This window comes from Herpailurus yagouaroundi, unplaced genomic scaffold (genome assembly GCF_014898765.1).
Source record: "Herpailurus yagouaroundi ecotype Mexico unplaced genomic scaffold, PumYag 182, whole genome shotgun sequence".
Classification (NCBI taxonomy): domain Eukaryota; kingdom Metazoa; phylum Chordata; class Mammalia; order Carnivora; family Felidae; genus Herpailurus; species Herpailurus yagouaroundi.
Genome location: NW_024412413.1, coordinates 46,062,565 through 46,080,984, shown reverse-complemented (window position 1 = coordinate 46,080,984; position 18,420 = coordinate 46,062,565). Strand labels below are relative to the sequence as shown.

Sequence of the window (18,420 nt, the reverse complement as noted above, 5' to 3'; positions counted from 1 at the left end):
ACTTATTATTATTACGTCTTTTCCCTTCCCTTTTGTCACGGTCTGTCTTCAGTTTCCAGTTGAACTATTATTGTTTAGCTCTTTAGCTACGTTAACACCATGCTGCCACCTTAACAAATACTGTAGCTCAAATGTTGCAAGAAGTAATCCTTAGATGAAAACGACTTCAGTTCCCCATTTAAAGACTGTTGCCTATACCAAAGCTTTCTGGGCAGAGCGACATCCTTCTTTAGGGAAAGATTTCATACAAGGCAATCATAGTCCCATTTGTGTGTGTGGGAAGCTGCCACAATACAGATACAGATTGTCAGTTGCCTTGGTGCTCCTTGTAAGTTGCCAGAGTGAGGAAGATGCCTATCAGGAGAGGTTAGATCTGGAAAGCACAAACCCAGGACCTGTGGAAAGTAGAGAGAAAAGAATCATTCCTTAATGCCTTTTATGTCATTGCTGCTGTGGCTTCTCTGAATATGAGTTTGAGGATAGCTAAGGGCTAGCTATTTTTGTGTGTGTGTGTGTGTGTGTGTGTGTGTGTGTGTGTGTGTTTATATACGTGTGTATGTGCGAGTGTGCACACAAGCCCATGGAGTGCTGGGGCTCAAGCTCGGGTTCTGGTGCATGTGGGTGTGGGGCACAGGTGCTAACGAATCCCAGGTGGGCCTGGCCCATTGTCTCCAGTTTGCCATGAAGTAAGTTAGGTTTCCTTTCAGTTTACAAAAAATAAAGATGCAATTTCTAATTGAAATAGGCATTTTTCTAGTGCTGATGGCTTTCTGAGAGCAAAGGAAAAAGAAGTCAACACAATAATAACTTAAAATAAGCTCCTTAGAGTGGCTTCTGGCAGCATGCTACAATCTGATTTTCCAATCCGAAGCTTGGAACCTCCAGTCTGAGAAGCAGATTACTTAAAATTGACGTGGTCCTGAAAAATCCAGCATGAGATGTCCCAGCAAATTAGTCTGGTGATAAAATTAGGGGCCGTTCTGACAGGTGGAGAGCAATTCAATTCCCCTTAATAATTAGTTAAGGCTTTCTGGACCCTGAGCAGGCAAATATATGGTGAGAGATACAGACAGAGATGGAGTACCGATGGTTGGGGTTGTTGTAGGGATTGGCACGATGTAGTGTGAGGTGCTGAGGGTTAAGGGAGGGAAGAGAACTGAAATGCAGAATAATAGATATTGAAACCATGGCCAAGAAGCCCTCCGGGGGATTCGTGTTGAATACTGTATTTTCTGTGATAGTCTTGAAAGGATAAAGCAGGGGGAAAGAATCAACACAAGCAGAGAAAATGAAAAAATTCCAGTCTATGATGAAAAAACAGCAGGCTCAAAGTGTGCATTACCATGAACCCGAAAGAGGAGAGGGAGCAGGGAAGGTGTCGGCACGCTGAGAACCGTCGGTGGGTGCCACTCAGGCGAGTCTCTGATTGACAGCGCTGCTGAGAAACATGATTGATTACCCAGAGGTCCACCACTGCCTGCAGACATGCCTGAGCCGTGTGGCCACGAGTGTCGGGAAGGCCTAATTGCCTCACCAATAATAGCAGAGGAAAACATTCATTAGTGCAAATACTTCTCCATAGAAGACCTGAGAATGAATGCCCTGGATTGAGAGGGCACTGTTTCTAAAATCCTGTGTGAGAGAATGCGAATCACCCCCTGTTCTCCCCAACCCAAATAGAAGAAATTCCTGGATAAACAGAAAAAGAAGTACCCCTCGATTAGATGGTGCGATGTGCGTGCACAGTTCAGTGAAAATGGAAGTGCGTGGGGGGCAGATGGCATGTGGAGGAAGAGAAAATTATGACTGTGATGTGGTAGCTGTTAGGTTTGTCCGAAACTATCCAGCTTTCTGTCATTGGCACCTTCATATTTTGACCTTGGCATTAGCTTTGCTGCATTTCTGTAGCTTTCACAATTGCTAGGTTATTGGGGAAGAAGAATCAGCAATACATTTTTTTTCAATTGACTAGAAATAAACGCATTTTTCTTTGAGGGCTATTATAACGATTATTCCTCAACAGTATGCATGCATATTTAATTATATTTTTGGTGTGTGTGTGGGGGTGGGAGTTATGTCAATCCATCTTACTCTCTTGGAAAGAGGCCCCGAGCTCTGACTTTAATTATGCCACTCTTGTTTGCTTAAATTGATTTTGAATATTATTGTGATTGTGTTTTGTTATGGATGTACTTTCTTCTGGTTGAAATTAAGGGAGTACATGAACCTTCCGTCCTTCTCAAAGGGCTACGTCCTCTTTTATTTATTATTTATTTATTTTTAGTCCATGGAATCTAAAATGTAAATAGGTAAATGCAATGTCAGAGGGTAAGGTAAACAAGGGAGATTCAAAACGGTCAGAATTTGCTTCAAGTTGGAAAATTCCCTGACCTGCCAAGAAAACTCATTTGACTTCAGATGATGTCAGGGAACCACTTCAGTCCATCTCGCAGCCTTAGTTTTCTCCTCTGTGAGTTGGGGATAATAATATCTCTTCTGCCTTTCTCCTGGGAGTATTTTGAGGATTCAATGAAATCAATGGAACATTGCCATACAGTGTACTTTATTCTTATCTCTCTCAAAACAATAATCAAAGAGTCTACATCAAAAGCCTGGGGTTTACTCAGACTCCTGGCCCACTTGGAGGGCCTTGGTTGCTTTCTCTGGTTTTTCTTTCAACGTGGGAGGCAGTGTGTGGTGTGCTTAAGAGTGCAGAAGCCTGGGGTGAATTCCGGCTTTAAACACTTGCCTGCTGAGTGACTCCTACAAACGATTTGTCTTTTATGCCTCAGTTTCCATATCTGGGATACGGGGGTAACTCTACTACTGCTTTTTAGGATTGTTGAAAGGATTAAGTGAGCTAATATATTAGCAGTACTTAGAACACCATATAGGAAATGCTACATAAGTGCTTGCTAATATTATTCTAATTTTTCTCACTTCAACTGGTCTCTCCTTTTTGTCTACCCGCATGTTCCAAATCTTTGTATTACCTTTTGGTTAATACCCTTCTCCATTCCCCTTGGCCAAGACTCTCTTTAGGCCCTGAAATTGTCTGATTTTTTTACACTGTATTGGTTATTTATTGCCGTATAACAAATGACCCCCAAATTGAGCAGCTTAAAACAACAATTTACTATCTCACAAAGTTTTTGAGGGCCAGGAATTAGAGGGGGCTTAGCTGGGTGGTTGTGGAGCAGGGCCTGTCATGAAGCTGGAGTCAAAGTATTGACCAGGGAAAGCTTAGGGCTGGAAGATCTATTTCCAATATGGTCATGCACATGGCTGTTGGCTGGATGCCAAAGTTTCTTACAACATGGGTCCCTCCGCTAGGCTGCCAAGTGTCCTCAAGATAGGGCAGCTGGCTTCCCCCAAATCAAGTGGCCCAAAGGTAGAATCTACCGTGCCTTTTATGATGTAGCCTCAGAAGGGACATACCATCACTCTTGATGTAGTCTCTTGTTTTCATTGCCCAACCCTGCCACCCTATGGGAGGGGACACATGGGATAGAGGCCAGGAGTCAGGCTTCACTGGAGACGAAGGAGGTTGGCTGCCATATACCGAGGTTGTGTTCAATTTTATTTCTTCAAGACCCTCTCGAACAGCTCCGCCACACTGGGTCTAGTGTACTGTCTGTAGAAGTCCTCCTCATGAGAGCACGGGAGTGGCAGCACATGTGGAAGAATGGATAGACTTTGGAGCTAGAGGGAGCTGGGTTTGAACTCCTGCTCCACCAAATACACTCGGGGGCCATGAGCGCTGACCTAGTCTCTCTGCGTCTCGGTGCTCTTACCTTAAAATGGGCACGATATTTACCCACCTTGTTGGTTGGGGGGATTACCAGTGATTACAGGGCCCAGGTGCTGGCTGGTGTAAGCTGGGGTTGCATCTATAGATGTGATTATTATCATGTGTTAAGTAGCTGGTGTTCCTCGATTCTGTGTAATCATTCGTTAAGCTCATTTAAAATGAATAAAGGACCTTAAGGAGTGAATAAATCAGGGAATTTCAGGCTCCATGGTGGGCTGGGTTAAAGGAGCTTTTCAAAAATATATGCGTGTGTGTGTGTGTGTGTGTGTGTGAGTGTGTGTGTGTGTGTGTGTGTGTGCACTTTTCAGTTTCATGTAACTCCTGCATGCAGCTCGCTTCTTCAGTTGAAACATTGCCCTCTCCAAGGCCTTCCCAGGCCAGTGAGTCTCCGCTAAGATTAGAGGGTGCGGGTTGCATCTGGACTGTGTTGGCTCAATCCCTGAATGGCTGACGGTGGTAGGAGTGTTCACTGTACATACCACTCAGTTGGCATATTCGGGTAGTTTTTGCTTCTTTCAGTAAAATTCCTGCCATGTGCTGGACACTGTGCTCAACACTTTGCTTATTTTTGCTCATTTAACCTCACAAAAAAACCTTTGGGATAGGTGCCCATTATTGTGCTCATTTTGAAGATGAGAAGACTGAGGTTCAGAGACCTTAAGAAATCTGCTAAAGGTGACACAGCTGATCATGTTACCTGCATAAGCACCAGCTGTGGATGCTTTAACTTCCCTGAAATTGAGCAATCAGTTGAAGAGTAGGAAGAAAAAAGCAAATATTGTAGGCCTGGGTTTATTTCCCGGACGACCAGAATAGATTCTGAATAAGGTTGCTTACAGGACTCTCAAGTGTGCTTCTCTCTCTTTTTTAAAAAATTTTTAAAAATGTTTTATTTTATTTAAAAAAATTTTTTTAACGTTTATTTATTTGTGAGACAGAGAGAGACAGAGCATGAACGGGGGAGGGTCAGAGAGAGGGAGACACAGAATCTGAAACAGGCTCCAGGCTCTGAGCTGTCAGCACAGAGCCCGACGCGGGGCTCGAACTCACAAACCACGAGATCATGACCTGAGCCAAAGTCGGCCGCTTAACCGACGGAGACACCCAGGCGCCCCCAAATGTTTTATTTTATATTTGAGAGACAGAGACAGCATGAGCAGGGGAGGGGCATAGAGAGGGGGACGCAGAATCTGAAGCAGGCTCCAGGCTCTGATATGTCAGCACAGAGCCCGACGCGGGGCTCGAACTCACAAACTGAGATCATGACCTGAGCCAAGGTCGGAAGCTCCACCGACTGAGCCACCCAGGCCCCCCTCAAGTGTACTTCTCTTAAAGACACTCTCCATCGTTGCTCAAGAAGCCACGTCTGTAGCACTGCCATGTGACATAGGTGATATCATTCATACACAGGTTGAAAATAGCAGTCACAGAACTAAGACTTGGCATTTTAAAAAGTCATTCTCTTTACAGAATTCTCAGCATATTTGAAATGCACAGTTCTTGTATGTGTTCGGTTCACTTAAGGCTTTATGGAGCCAGGACTTAAACCAGCCAGTCTGACTTCAAGGCTAAGCCATGTCACAGGGTGCCTGGAACATGTACCTGGCCCTGGCGAGGTAGAGCCATGTCCCAAACTGTGTAGCAATTTCGCCCGGCCTGCAGGGTCCTGTGTTCTTCCTGTCCTGCCTGAGGCCTGCCCCTTGTGGGATAGATGATGGAGGGAAATAAACACAGCTGCACTGAAGCTTGAAAAACAACTGCCAGGGATTTGTCCCTCTCTGGCTTTTTCTAGTCGCCAAACGATTTATTTCTTGATTTTTTGATTTAACAGAATTGCACCCTTTGTGATTCGTTTGCTGTGAGCGTAAGTACACAGCTAAACAGAGACTCTAAAACAAAACAGCCCCAAATGGGGACTGGGATATTTGAAAAGTGCAATCACCAGCCCAGCAGGCACATTCAATTTGGGTGAGCTTGTGAATATTCTACTCCGCTCCATCAGAGAGAGAGAGAATCCTCTCATTCAGCATGGACTGGCGATGATTCTAACCTCCTCTTCTCATCAAAGCAGAGGAAGGCTATTTTGCCACCCTCCTCTTCCCCCACCCACAGCCCCACATGTCAACACAACTTTCTGGGACTGAAATGCCAAGGCCTCGAAGATGTTGAATAGATACATAGTATGGAATGGATGTGACTTCCAAGCCAGCATCTCACTCCTTGGGAGGTCTCCTCTGTTTCCTCTTGCGCTACATGACTCTGCAGGAGTCCCCTAGGTTTGCAAAGAAAAGGAAGGAGGGGGACAGATCAGAGACACAGGCAGGCTCCAGACCTCCAGTAGAACTGTTTGGCGGATACTGGTAGAGCCGATGCCACCCTGTGCTTACCTCCCGCGCCCACGACTGTCCACACGGGGGTTTCCCGACCTCAGGAACCTGTGGCGACTTAGCTTTTGTTTGAGCTGGAGGATTACCGATGCTGTGTCTTTCCTAGGAGGCATTTGCAATTATTGCAACTTGCAGAAGTATAACTGGGGTGGCTCCACTTCTCCACCTTCCTAGAAATTTCAGGTGACCCTAGCATTTCTCATTTCACGGGAGAAAAGGCATGATTTATGGATCCTGCTTGGTTTCAGAATGTAGCTAAAAGGAATACATTACTAACAGGAGTTGTGAGCGCCACACTACCTATTTTTAGATAGGTGAATCTTAATTGGAAACATCACAAATAGAAGGTGGAGGAAGAATGAAAGGGAAAAGTTCTGCTTTCTTAACAGGGAAGAAAACTTAACGGTGGGGGGCGGCAAGTTTTTATCCTTAGTTCTATTTTCCTCATCAGTTTTGCTGGCAGATGGTCACCTTGATGAATTGTGGGCTTTGTTGTGATGTGGGCCCAAGCTTTAATTTTTTTTCCCTTCTCTGCCTTTTTAGGAGACGCACCTTAGAAGGCAAATATGTTTTCTCCCCTACTGAGCTAATTGTATCCCATTCCATTATCCTCCATTGATTTGCTTTCCGAGGTTTTGAATGAAACTGAGATATATGTGGCTGTTTGGGTACTTTGCGACTCCTGCATAAACACCAGTTGTTGATGCTTTAATTTCTCTGAAATGGAGCGGTAAATTGAAAAGTAGAACAAAACCAAATATTTGTTGTGCGGGGGTCATTTCCCAGATGACTGGGATGGTTTCTGAGGAAGGTCACATTAGGATTTTCAAGAGTGCTTCTTGTGGAGAATCTAAATATCCTTCTCTGCTCAGGAGGCCACGCCTCTTTTTCTTTTTCTTTTTCTTTTTTTCTATCTATGTAGCAACTTCCATCTGACATAGATGATATTATACACAGGTTGAAAACAAGAGCAGAAGAATTAAATGATTGGGTTTTTAAAAAGTTATTCTCTCTACAGAAGTCTCGGCGTATTTGAAATGCATAGTCCTTGGAAGTATTTAAAAGATGTCAGGCTTTATGGAAGAATCATTTTCATGCCAAATGTTTCTCTCTACCTGAAGTTCAGCTCAATGGCTGAAAGGAAGGGAGCCTGAGAATTGAAAGAAAGACAAAAGGGGAAATTGATTTGGAGAAGGTTTCTCCTTTTCAATTTTTGGGCTTGGCGGGTTTTTTTAGATGTGCATGAATGCCTCAGTAGGATGTTGTCTGATTATAGCATGGCTCCCACAGCTGGGGAAAACATTAGCACGGTATGGCCTGGTGTCACTGACAAGGACAGGAGTTGCACCAAATTCTAACTTCTTTCACAGGGAATGAGATATGAGTATTTTACTTTAAAATGATTTCCAGGAACATGAAGGATTAAAATTATTTTCCACGAGCCCTGTCTGAGAGGTGTATGGATTTATACAGAAGAGTGTTGTTTTGTCTTCAGACCTATTCCCAACCCTGCAGGGAAGTGATGAGATTTTATTCCTTCCTTTTTGCCTGGAGAAAGGGATCCAACTGTACTGAGTAGCTGTTAGGTGCTAGGCATTGGCCCAGGTGCTTTCCAGATGACATCATGTGATCTTCTCAGCATTGTATGGTTGTCTTATTTCCCTCAGTTTCAAATGAGGAAACAGAAGCCAACCTCCATGCTTCCTACACATTAGGTACTTAGTACCTTGCACTGAGGTGTGTTGGTGAAGTGTGGGGTCCCTAGGGCTAGGCTTCCGTAATCTGAATCCCTGCTGTGCCACTTACTGGCTGTTTGATCTTGGAGAGATGACTATGTCTGTAAGCTTCAGTTTCCTCAACCATAAAATAGGGATACTAACAGCCATTTAATTACTTGAGAAGGTGAGCATTATATGACATTATCCATGCGATATGCTATTATGTTCCTGTTATTGTTACAGTTAAATGAATGGATGGATGCTATTATCAGTTTCCTTAGGGCCATGAACTGTAGGGTAACCATATTCACTCATCCACCGCTAAAAGGCATCAAGGCCCAGTAATTAACAATGTTTGGTCCCTGTTGGTCATGATGCAAGATGTATGAGATTACATTTGGAGCCCTTGGAGACCCTGGGCTGGGTCTCCTCATTCCAGTGTGCCCTGAGATTTTGGCTGCTATTGAATTGCAGCTCTTTTCTGGATTGTATTCTCTGAGTTCCACTTCCTTCTGTATGTTGAACAGGCACGCATCGATGGATGTTAGACCCATTGTTGTTGCTCTTTGTATTTCATATCAGGATAGTTTTGGTGGAAGAAAATCACTCCTCTAGAATGTGAAGAGGGCTTTCTGCAAGGCGAGAAAATGGTGGGAAGCCCTATCCTGGGGTGCATAGGACAAATAAAAACAAATAATTTCCAGGAGTTAAATTTTCACTCTCCCTGAGGCTCCCTAGGTGTAATAGTTTATTTTCATTATGCTCTTGTAAAGGCAGCACCAATATTAACAATGTGAACAAAACAAACTAACGTTTTTGTTTGCCACCATCTGAAAGTTCCTTAGGGCCCATAGACTCATTTGCAAGAATTCATGTGCGCAAAACTCATTTGCAAAAGCAAATAAAATATGTGATCACAAATGCTCTTTACCTGACTGGCCTAGGGGACTAGCTGAAAATGAGTTTGTGTCTTTACGTTTACTCTATGGCGTAGCGTAGCCATCTCGGGCTGCCCGTCTCCTTACCAAATGAACTCTCATCAAGCCACTTTATTTACGTCAGACAACTTGAATGGCTTGAAATCCTGATATAACACAGATGGTTGTTATGTCACTGTACTGATTTGTGACTTTCCTTTTAGAAAAATAGCATTCAATCATCATGCTCTGTGTCTTTGAAAATATCTTTGAAAGTTCATTCCTTAAGATGTCCAGCAAAGGAAACATCCCTGTGTTCAGCTAAGTTTGGCTTTTATGTCCCTTTGGGTTTGTAGATGTTGCTTTGTTTCCTGATGAAAATTTAGGCTACAAGTAGGATAGGTGACAATGCCTGGGAAGCTGGAGTTAAGAAAATTAGAAAAAATAAACACTTACATATAAAGTATGTAGTACATAGGGATAATTGGAAGCTACCAGAAAACGTACTAAAATCTCAAGGTCTTTGGACTTACTTTTTTGATAGCAATTACAATATGAGGCAGGGGGGTGCCTGGGTGGCTCAGTTGGTTAAGCGTCCGACTCTTCATTTCAGCTCAGGTTATAATCTCACGGTTCGTGAGATGGAGTCCGTGTGGGGCTCTGCGCTGACAGTGTAGATGGAGTAAGACAAATACATATCTGCCAGACTTTGTGGTACATACCTATAATTTTTCTCCACCCTTAAATTTGTGGTTTGCTTTAGTCTGATTGATTGATTTACTTATTCAACAAATAATATTTGTTGAACACCTGTATATTCCAGGCTCTTCTCTGGGTGACAGGGATACAAAAATGAACGAAGCAAACAAAAATCCCTGCCTTCAAGGAGCGTATATTGTAATGGGGGAGTAGACTTAGTCGAGTATTATCTTTGGATACATTGCTTTCCCCGCCCTACCCCCCTGGTATTGCTGACAGTATTTCATCATAAAGTTATTGAGTGTCCTTTAGGGTCTGAATTCTGAAGTGTAATTTTATCAAATGCAGGAGTCTTAGACGTTTTCCCCTTGGCTTTTGGAAATCAGAAAAAATGGCATTTGCTTTTTGGTTAAATTTCAATGGAATCCATCCACTTCTTAGGATTTTGTTTGCTCTGGTTTGTGGCAACATTTTTTCCAGTCCCGGAAGCATAAGCCATCTTCCTGTTGAACAATTGTGGACCTTTACAACTCTAGTCTGGGGACACCTGGTTGCAGGTGCTACTGTTTGATGAAGGTGGTACCAACTGGCACAGAACTGGATGACATTATGGTCACCAGTTACACCAGAATCAGAAGTGACTGACTCACACCTCAGTTGTATGAAGTGTAACATTCTTGGTAACAATTGATAGTAAATTTTGTGAATGATGAATGTTTCTTTTAAAAAAAATTCCATTGGATCAAGATAAAGATTAGTCTCATAAGTTAGAATAATGTCAGTCTTACTCTTCTATGTTCTTCTATGTTTTCTTGGATGGGAAGGAAAGAGGATGGATTACAGAAGCTCCCTGAAAGTTATGCAGAATTCAGGGTATGCGGCACATTGCTCGTTGAGCAGGGCAGCATGTGGGTGCATCATAAGTCAAGAAGGAGCAGAGACAGAGACTTCCTGCCTTTATGTTTCCATACTCTTCCTCCAAAGGCCTGGTTCAAACCCTTAGCGGAGCTGCTAATTGCTAAGGAGTTGCAAAGTTGATGGGTTTTTACATTTCATCTCTTCTCATTTCCCTTCTGCAAACCCCCAGGTGGAAGTGTCAATCAAGAGAACTGCCTAAGGTGAGGAAGGGAGAAAAGATGAGGTAGAGAGGAGAGGGATAGTCTATTTCAGGCAGATAAACAGCTGTTGAATAAGTGAGGCATCTCCTGGCCCGAGGAGCATGTAATGAAAGCAAATAGAAAATGAGTTCATTCCTAACTGTTTCTATCAGATTCCCCCGTCCCTTTAACCAATTCTCTGCTTACCTTCTGCTCTGCTTGGTTCTTGCCACCGAGGAGATCCAACTGTTTTCAAAGAGCACAATCTGCCTTGTGTTTCAGCCAATGTTGCCATCTTGATGTAAATACTATCAGTTGCAGCCTGTTACATCTTCCTCCCCTGAATAAGGGAATTGCTTCCGGACTCTGGAATTCCTCTAAAGATAACATAACATAAGCAAAGAGAGTGCATCTCACATTTGGAATCCCACCAGCAAGGACTCCAGGAGGCAGCCAGGATGTACCGCTGGAATCAAGTATTTTCCAATCCCCCACATTAAAAAAAAATGTATAAGAAAAATGTCTTGTGGTTGGACCTGCTGGAGCAGAAGATCAAAGAAATAGTTACATAAAACAAAAGGCATTGTTGCCTTATTCATCTGGCTATTGAAAGAACTCCCATAATTTCAGCCTCCGGGCGGTGTGTGTATGTCCCTGGCTTTCAGTAGCAAAAATGTATTTGCTAAACAACTTTAACAAGCTCGGGACTTGCCTACAATGACTATAAATGTACCTGTCCCCAGTTATGTTTGTCTCTGTACTTTCCACTTTCTTCTCTCTGTGGGGACAAGGCAGGTTTTTCAGAATCATCCCCACCTTTAGGAAGCGTGGCATTTAAACTTATAGGCAGAAAGATGCCTCCCACAGCCTTCAATATTTACAAAGGAGGTTCCTAGTCATCTCTGAGTAACATATTGCACCAGGGTTTTCTTTTTTCCCATCATCAAGCCTCAAATCTACGGTGACCACTGTAGTCCTTTCCCTGGTATTGTCTTCACCGAGCACCGGTTCCCTATTGTGTTTATAAAGCCTTAATTTACCATCTTTCGTAAGGGAACAGAATCTGCAGTGAATAGAAGCTACCGAAAGTTGGATCTATTTTTCTCCAGTAATTTAGGAATCTGTGAATAATCATTTTGGCGGTTATTGAGAATTGTGGAATCCCAACTAACTCCATATACATGGAGGAGACTCCCTAAAGATCTAATTATAGTATTTACATGTCATTAGTTTGTTGAGAAGTCTCATCTTGTTGGGGTTTATACCAACGGTAAAATGGTTTTATTTTCCCCACTCACTGCTTTCAACTGTGTTGTGTTGAATTCTACTTTCCTGCTGGGAAGCAGGTTCCTTAGCAACATCTAATTTGCTGTCATTTTCAATTATTAGTACAGTCTCATTTGGGTATTTAAAGCCTAGTCCCATTCATTTAAAAAAAGATTAATCTCAAACTTGATTCAAAGTGTATCCTCCTTCCCCCTCTGTTATTTGGAGTGAATGTGTCTGTGTGTAAATGTGCGTGTGCTGGTTCTGAGACACCTTTTCTTCTCTCTTCAAAGACTTCGTTCCTCTACAGTTAGAAGCTAAAAGGAGGGAGGGAGGTGGCTGAGAACTTTTTACAGGATTGTTTGAACCAGGATTACCCGGGTCTAGACAGATCCTTTCTGCTGGGGTGGTCTCTGTTGATATGGTCTCTGCAGAGCGTGATGTATAGTTTCTTGGGGCTGCACCCTTCCCCCCACCTCCATCCTTACAGACATGTGCCCTGCATCCCCTTGGCCTTCTCAGTGGCCACACCACCAACCCCTTCTCCAGGTTGTGTGCACCAGAGCTTGGAAATGAACCCCTCACAAAGCAGGAGTGTTGGGAGCCACTTCTGCCTCCTGAGGGCTGAGCAGAATTAGAGGGGGTGAGGCCTCTGCATTTTCCTCCCAGGCACATCACATTGGATTCCACCAAAATCTCTAGATTTTGCTGGGCATCTGGCTCCACGTTCCTGTGAACTTCCAATTTCAGAGGACACATGTCAAAGGGCCCCTCTTCTTTCCCATAGAGCACTCTTTTTTTTTTTTTTTCAACGTTTTTTTTATTTATTTTTGGGACAGAGAGAGACAGAGCATGAACGGGGGAGGGGCAGAGAAAGAGGGAGACACAGAATCGGAAACAGGCTCCAGGCTCTGAGCCATCAGCCCAGAGCCCGACGCGGGGCTCGAACTCATGGACCGCGAGATCGTGACCTGGCTGAAGTCGGACGCTTAACCGACTGCGCCACCCAGGCGCCCCTACCATAGAGCACTCTACTCCTAGCTTCCAGATACCCTCCTGTCCTCTGCTGCTCCACTGGTGGCCACACCAGTGGGGGGCGGGGGGGGGTCCCATGGTCCTGCTGCTCTGCCAGGGTCCAGCTGGGAAATGAGATGCCAGGCCCCACTTCTTGTGGGCGGTCCCTCTAAATGTTTGACCTGTATGCGCACAGCCTACCCTCCTCACTTGGGTAAGGGGGAAGAACCTGCCTTTTCCTCAAAGGCTGGCCTTCCCCACAATCCTGCACATCTCTTATATCCTGTTAGACTGGTGGGTGAGGTTTGGGGGTGAAGCGGGAAGGATGGTATAAGATAACTTTTTTTTTTTAAGATTTTATTTTGAAGTAATCTCTACACTCAACGTGGGGCTCGAACTCACAGCCCCGAGATCAAGAGTTGCGTGTTCTATCCAGCCAGCCAGGCAGCCAGGCAGCCAGGCACCCCTGAGAGAACTTTTTTAGAAGTAGGACCATTTCTGCCGCCTTTTAATAAGCCCTGCAAGGGGCTGGCCAGCTCCAGCTGCTAGGGGCTTTCTCTAGAATGTGAAGTAGGTAAGTGACTTTAGTTTTGGGCCAGAGCAGAGATTAAGGATGCTGAAATATGATACCTGTTACATATACATTAGAATGTGTACACACAGATAGATATGAAATGATTATGGGTATATAACATAGGCCCTAAAAAGATCAGAACACCCTGCTGTCATCCTTTTCATATATAATTCACACACAAAAATACATTAATCCATGACAAGGGCAAAGAAGGGCAAGGCATTCTGTTTTCCCCATGACTACAGTTTTAATTTTTCCAAATGTCAAATTTCAAAGTTTTAAAAACATATATGCTTTCCTAGTGCTCTAAGCAGTATCTCCAGTCATACTGAAAGGGTTAAATAAGTGAATAAATACGGACATACTTTACGTGATCTATAAAAAAATGAAGGACCATTATTACATATGATTGTATAGTAGCTTTTCTATATATAAATATACATACCTATAAGTCTTATTTCAGTTTGGTACATGAAAACAAATTGGTGTCTGGAATAAATGTTTTATTTCATTGGTGTATACCAATTAATTAAGGCTACAGACAATCTTGAGCCAGACTGACTGGGTTTTAAGCCTGGCTCCATGATTTTAGGACAAATAGCCTAATCTCTCTGAGCCTCAATTTCCTCACCTGTAAATGGGGATAATAATAGTGTCTATCACACAGAGTTGTTGTGAGACTCAAGTGGACTAATTAATAAAAAAATCACTTAACCTTAAAAAAGTGTCTGGCCCATAGTGAGCCTTCAAGGATGGGGTTTAATTATATACTCTATTAACTACAGAGAAAAATAGGAAATTTCTTGTTTTTGCTTGGATATTGGTATTTTGAATATTAATGATAGAAATCAAATGGATCAAATTAGGATTTGCTTTGTGATGCTGTTGGCTTTTAAACATTTACCTAGAGGGGCATCTGGGTGGCTCAGCCAGTGAAGCATCCGACTTCAGCTCAGGTCATGATCTCATGGTCTGTGAGTTCAAGCCCCAGGCTAGACTCTGTGCTGACAGCTCAGAGCCTAGACCCTGCTTCAGATTCTGTGTCTCCCTCTCTCTCTGCCCCTCCCCCGCTCACACTCTGTCTCTATCAAAAATGAATAAACGTCAGAAATTTTTTAAAACATTTACCTAGTTACCTGGGGGGTAGGGACTACAGTGGAATGAGGTGTCTCAATACGATCAGGGTCAGCCTTACCTGCCATTGGAGTAGCAGCCATACAGGCAGCCAAGAACTCAGGGAGTAGGCTAATTAGCCACCCAGGCAGGACAGACAGGGGGCACAAATGAAAATGTACAAGACTCTCCATATACCCAAGACTGACCCTGGAGATTCGTTACTCAGTAACAGATCTGTGAAACTCTTTGTTCCCATTCTCCCTCCACGGGCTTTCCTTCTGCTGTTTGCTGTGGGCTACATTCAGCTCCCCTTTGAAAGGTTTGCAGATTAGTATCGAAGGGAAAAGTTTGACCTAACGATTCTTTTCAAATGGCTTCTCAATATTTCATTTATTGTTTCAGCCTCATTGCTCTCCTAACTTCTGATTGTGCACAGCTCTTATTAGTTTTATTGGCTTACCTGACTCAAATAGATTTCGTCGAATTTTCTGGAACCAGAGGCAGACTGTTTGTATATTTATCTCATCACATCCTTTCTATTTTTACCTTTCCATTTCAAGCTTTCATTCTAAACTTATCATAGATGCTAAGTCGTAGCAGTCTTGATCTTCTCCGCAAATATTTGCCAGGTTGTAATTTTTTATTTGTTATCAACAGCCAAATTTAAACAAGGCTAATCTTGTTCTAATTTGGTTTGCATAAGCCCCAGTCTTGGTACTTAGAGAAAGCAAATGCTAATTTCTTGTTCTTTCTTACGTGTGTTTTCCCTCATGTACTGCAGTTAATATTTTTTTAAATAAAAATTATTTGGGGCAGTAGGAACCACATTTGGACCTAACATTTAAACAGAAAACATTTTGGCAGGAATGCACTGAAGTATACAGAATGGTTGCTGGATCTGTTTGTTAGCCTGATCTTGTAATTGTCTCCTTCCCTTTTTTGGCTTCCTCAGGGGGTACTCCTGGTGGTCCCAGCTTGTTGAAGGCGCCCTGCAGCTGCTGCAACCCCGAGTGGCAATTCGCTGCCTGGTTGGGTTCCTGTGGTGGCTGCCTGCTGCAGGCTGGGTTATGTAGATGGCAGCGGTAGAATTCTTAGTTTGATGTGTATGTATTTGGACTTCCATATGTTGTGTGCATATATGTGCTGACTGCAGGACCAGAACTTCTGACTGAGTGGCCAAGGTGGGCAGTGGGAGGGGGGCAGGAAGGGAGGGGTGCTGCAGGTGGCTGTTGAGTATGTCATGAGAGGTTTTCTCAAACCCTAATTCACGTTTAAAATAGGTATCTTAATCAGAGGCTAAATTTGGATTCTGGTCTGTCAAACAGTAGCTTTGTAAAAGCACATTTCCATACTCCCCTCCTTCTACTGGTCCCAGGCTGCCTCAGGAGCTCTGTTTCCTGCTCCTGGCTACTGGCTACTGTTAGAACAGCAATTCCCCCTTACCCTTCTGTCTGGGAACTCACAAATCCTCCCTGGGACAAGGCTTAGCCTCCTCCAGGAAGCTCTCGGTGCCCGTTCCAGTCCTGAGTCACCTCTTGATATTCTAATCCAAGCATCAGCACTACTGCTTGTAGGTCAACTCCAGCCAGCGGTCTGGTCTTGTAATGAAAGTTTGATTAGGATTCAACTATGTTCATTTGTTTACATATTGTCTCTGGCTGTCTTTGAGATACAATGGCAGACTTGAACAGTTCTGACAGAGACCGTATGGCACACAAGTTTAAAATATTTATTTCATATGGGGCGCCTGGGTAACTCAGTCAGTTGAGCATCTGACTTAGGCTCAGGTCATGATCTCATAGATCATGAGTTCAAGCCACACATCAGGCTCTGGGCAGACAGCTCAGAGACAGGAACTTACTTTGGATTCAGAGTCTCCCTCTTTCTGCCTCTCCCCTGCTCATGCTCTGGCTGTTTGTCTCTTTCTCTTTCTCTCAAAAATAAATAATAACCATTAAAAAAATATTTACTTTGTGGACTTTTGCAGAAGAACTTTGCTGACCCCCTCTACTAAAGTGAGAAAGCTTAACGTATGAATCTACCGACATGACGTGTAATGAATGGCCCTCTTGGGAAGTTTGTAAAACTCTCACTTTAGAATTTAGTATAGGTTTTTTTTTTTTTTTTTTTAAGATTTTATTTTTAAGGAATCTCCACACCCAGTGTAGGGTTCAAAATCACAACTCCAAGACCAAGAGTCACATGCGCTACTGACTGAGCCAGCCAGACACCCCAAGAATTCAGTATAGTTTTTTTTTTTAAGCATTTCCCAGACGTTTTATTCACTAAACAAAACAATCTCAAAATTACACTCAGAGATTAGGGTGATTTTCCCACAAGGGAAAGAGAACCCACAGGCAATTTTATTTTCTAGAGAAAACATCCATTTATTGCCACTGTTAGGTGATTGCAGGAAAGGCTTCCAGAGCACAGCTTTGTACCTAAATCAGTTTCTCCCAACGCAGAACTCTTACTAGTTATTGATCTCAGTGTAAGAACATATATCCTATCCAGTTTCCATAGGATGTATGAAGATATAACTTAATCAAATCATTTATATAGGAGTCCAAATACACAGATTTACAAGGTTAGAATTTACTTAAAAAAATAATTCTTGGGGCATTTGGGTAGCTCAGTCGGTTAGGTGTCTGACTTCGGCTCAGGTCATGATCTTACAGCTCGTGAGTTCAAGCCCTGCATCGGGCTCTATGCTGACAGCTCAGAGCCTGGAGCCTGCTTCGGATTCTGTGTCTCCCTCTCTCTCTGCCCCTCCCCTGCTCATGCTCTATCTCTGTCTTTCAAAAATAAATAAATGTTAAAAAAATAAATAAATAAAAAAAAATAAAAAAAAATAATGGTAGGTATGAAGTGAGAATACATTTAACTCAGTTACAGAGCTAGATTCATTCTTCGGTCTTCTCTCTTGCCCAGTGGCCAGCCCATTCCCAGGGTGGAGTACACAGAGGAAGAAACAAAAACATGGGGCGTTGTGTTCCGAGAGCTCTCCAAACTGTATCCCACTCATGCTTGCCGGGAGTATTTGAAAAACTTCCCTCTGCTGACTAAACACTGTGGCTACCGGGAGGACAATGTGCCTCAACTTGAAGATGTGTCCGTGTTTCTCAAAGGTAAGACTTCACACAGGCTGTCTCTTCTCTTCCCAGCCAACATCCTTGTTTGTCCTCCAAGGACACACATTGCAGCAATGGCCCTTTTTACAAAAAAGGACAAACTCCCTTTGATTTAAAAAGGAGAGCACGGTGGCGCCTGGGTGGCTCAGTCGGTTAAGCGGCCGACTTCGGCTCAGGTCATGATCTCGTGGTCCATGAGTTCGAGCCCCGCGTCGGGCTCTGTGCTGACAGCTCAGAGCCTGGAGCCTGTTTCCGATTCTGTGTCTCCCTCTCTCTGACCCTCCCCCGTTCATGCTCTGTCTCTCTCTGTCTCGAAAATAAATAAACGTTAAAAAAAAATAATAATAAAAAAAAAAAAAGGAGAGCACGGAAGCCGTGATACCTGGGACCACCTGCTGAAAGCAGAGCAGGGACCATGGGCAGGGAGGGGGACTCAGCTGTTCATGCCACTCAGGGGCGCGGTGGGCTCTCTCATGGTTGGCTGTTTATGTGGTAAGCCCCAAAGGATGTTTGCAAGTTCAGCTTTGAGATTTTCTGATCCAGGAACTACTCTGTGGGGCTACATAGGGATAGATCGGCCTCAAAGGTGACATTTTATTTGCTTTGTTAAAAATTATGTACTGCATGAAGAAATATCATGGGTGATCTTGAACACTAGTGACTTTCCTTTGGGGGAAACCAGTCAATTAA

At 43.4% G+C, this 18,420-nt stretch overlaps 1 protein-coding gene across 1 annotated transcript in view; it reads left to right on the top strand.

Moving 5' to 3' along the window:
• The window catches only part of TPH2 (tryptophan hydroxylase 2), a 107,666-nt gene that overhangs the window by 15,325 nt on the left and 73,921 nt on the right, over positions 1–18,420 (top strand). The window contains exon 6 of the mRNA XM_040491411.1: positions 17,531–17,727. Coding sequence (XP_040347345.1) covers positions 17,531–17,727 — 197 coding nt within the window. The remainder of the gene's footprint in view (positions 1–17,530; positions 17,728–18,420) is intronic.